This window comes from Octopus bimaculoides, chromosome 18 (assembly GCF_046866305.1).
Source record: "Octopus bimaculoides isolate indiv1 chromosome 18, ASM4686630v1, whole genome shotgun sequence".
In the NCBI taxonomy this organism is placed as follows: Eukaryota; Metazoa; Mollusca; class Cephalopoda; order Octopoda; family Octopodidae; genus Octopus; species Octopus bimaculoides.
In genome coordinates this window covers 3,175,769-3,178,487 of record NC_142945.1, presented here as the reverse complement: position 1 = coordinate 3,178,487, position 2,719 = coordinate 3,175,769, and the positions used below count along the sequence as shown (strand labels likewise).

The 2,719-nt window shown below is 36.4% G+C and overlaps 1 protein-coding gene across 3 annotated transcripts in view; it reads right to left on the bottom strand.

Moving 5' to 3' along the window:
- Positions 1 to 1,023: 1,023 nt before the first annotated feature.
- The window catches only part of LOC128249916 (uncharacterized), a 112,555-nt gene continuing 110,859 nt past the window's right edge, over positions 1,024 to 2,719 (bottom strand). For 2 of the 3 annotated variants that reach the window (XM_089365635.1, XM_089365636.1), the window contains exon 4: positions 1,024 to 2,676. In XM_089365635.1, the coding sequence (XP_089221761.1) occupies positions 1,820 to 2,676 (857 nt within the window). In that variant the 3' untranslated portion in view covers positions 1,024 to 1,819. The remainder of the gene's footprint in view (positions 2,677 to 2,719) is intronic. The other variant, XM_089365637.1, reaches the window with a different exon arrangement.

The window sequence follows — 2,719 nt, the reverse complement described above, 5'->3', positions numbered from 1 at the left end:
TTCGATGATTCCGTAGCGAGTTGTCTCGACTGGTCTTTGATATTCTGCGGTTCTTAACGATCGGCGTCATTTCGAGAGCTTTCTCTGGACGCTATCCCGATATTGTTATATATATATATATATATATATATATATATATATATATATATATACATGTTTTTAATTCTTTGATTTGTTTCAGTTGTTTGAGTTAATAATGAGCGGCACGAACATTTGATCGCTATAAACAAATCATTTGTGTGCAGGTCGTTCGACGAAGAGCTCAACGCTCATACGGGAGAGTCCATCACAAATATATGTATGTATATATATGTGTGCGTATGTGTGTGTGTTTGTATGAATGTATGTATAAACGAATGCATGTATATAGATCGATACGTATGTGTGTGCATTGCATTTAGTTAAGTATTTCATTCCCGTCGATCATTTTTAATCAAGACACGTGACATACTCTACAAAAAAAAAGACAAACAAAAAGGAACTCGGAAATGAAACAAGAGTTACACTTTACTGTATTGTAGTGAAGAAAAAAAAACAAACATAAACAAAACGTAAAATAAAAGAAAAACTTTCCGAAATATACAACAATAAGTGTATTAATATAAACACTTGGTCATCGTTGCAAAATAAATAGAGAGAGAGAGAGAGAGAGAAAGAGAGAGAGAGAGAGAGAGAGAGAGAGAGAGAGAGAGAGAGAGAGAGAGAAGAGGTAAAGATAAATGTTTAGAGAGCGATTCTCGACTGTCGACAAAGAAGACATCTTTTGAATTAATTCGATTAATTCAGTATAGAGAAATAATAAGTACAATATGGCGCTACCATTTATTATTATTATTATTATTATTATTATTATTATTATTATGTAAACGTCTTTCTTTTTCTTGTTTGGCTGATTCAGGCCAAAGATTTGTTCCAAAGTGTTTCTTAGTTTTGCAGGTTCATGAATTTTCTCCGTTTACGCAGATTAAATACATTTTTTTTATTAGATTTCAGTGAATAATTTATGATAATTAGAATTGATAATTTTTTTTTTTTGCGTGTTTTAATTTGTTTTAATTTGATAATTTTTTTTTCCATTTGTTTTATTCAGTTTCTTGACGAATGTCTTTTTATGTCTTTATAATCTTCCTAGATTTGTTCTGTTTTATTATCAATTTGGTTTTACTCAACTTGTGGTATTGAGTACTTTAATACATTGTTGCCGTTTTTGTACTTTTGTACATATATATTAATATATACATATATGTATATACATATATGTATATACATATATGTATATATATATATATGTGTATATATATATATATATATATATATATATATATATATATATATATATATATATATATATAAATATACATCATATGTATATACACATTATATATATATTACATGTATGTATGTATGTATATGTGTGTATTGATCGTAATTTAAAATGTGGTTACTATTAGTTATTCTGGTCACGTTATCGTTCCGTAACCCACTCCGGAATGACTCCAAATACTGAGACGAATTACCCATAATTCTACCATACTTTACCAATTATATCTGATTGCAAACTCTCATCCGCTGAAATATAACGTACTTTCGAGTTCTAGGTTTAGCGTTGAATTCAATCTTATTTCCAGCTGCATTCAGCTCGTTTTCAGTCGAGATGAAATCGTTGAAATCTCCTATAAAGTTCATATCTGATTCTAGTCGAATTCTTACCGAATTCGTGCAAGGATCCAAACCGACAGACAGCCGTAAACAACCGAGTTCTGGCGATTTCGGCCGATCTCTAATCGGTTTCAGTCAAATGCAATGAAGGAATGTTTTTTCAAATATGCACAGCAGTATTTGAGATGAGTTGGTGGCTTTTAAGAAGTGTTTGTGGGTGGTGCATCACCGCCGCCGCCGCTGCTGCTGCTACAAGGGTCATAGTCTTGCCAGACGGACTGGCCGCGCCGCCCGCACCGGCGCCGATGGTCGCCATGTTGTTTTCGCTTAAAAGATGTTTCGTTGCGAAGACGTTGTTCGGATGAAGGGGATGCTGGTCGTGTAGACGTAACTGATGCTCATCATCTAGGTTTGCATTCGTCTGCTGTTGGTGATGCTGATGTTGATGTTGTTGTTGTGGTTGCTGCTGGTGGTGATGGTGGTGATGGTGTTCATGTTGGTGTTGTTGGTGTTGCTGCTGCTGGGATAGCGGTGGTGGCGGCGGTGGTGGCGGTGGCTGCTGCGCTGAGAGTGTTAGCGGAGACGACCGGTCACGTGGGTGCTGTGAAAGATTGTGATGATGATGATGATGAATATTATGAGGGTGATGTTGTCGATACTGTTGATGATGATGCTGTTGCTGTTGTGATTGTTGCTGTTGTTGTTGCTGTGTTGATAGTGGTGGCGGTTGTGGTACTGGTGTCGGTAGTGGAGGTTGATGGTGCCGCTGCTGCTGCTGTTGTTGTTGTTGTTGCTGTTGTAATTGTGGTTCTATGAGGTGGTCATTTTCCGACTGGAGCATGTTTACAGCATGGTGACTCTCCATGTGCCGCCGAAGGTCAACTTTACGCTGAAACGATTTGCTACATCTCTGGCAAGCGAACGGCTTGAAACCTGAATGCTTCCTACAGTGAGTAATTAGATTAGATGACTGGCTAAACGCTTTGCCACAGTGAGTGCACTTGTACGGTTTTTCACCTGCAAACATACAACGATACAGAAATGTAAACATATATAAATA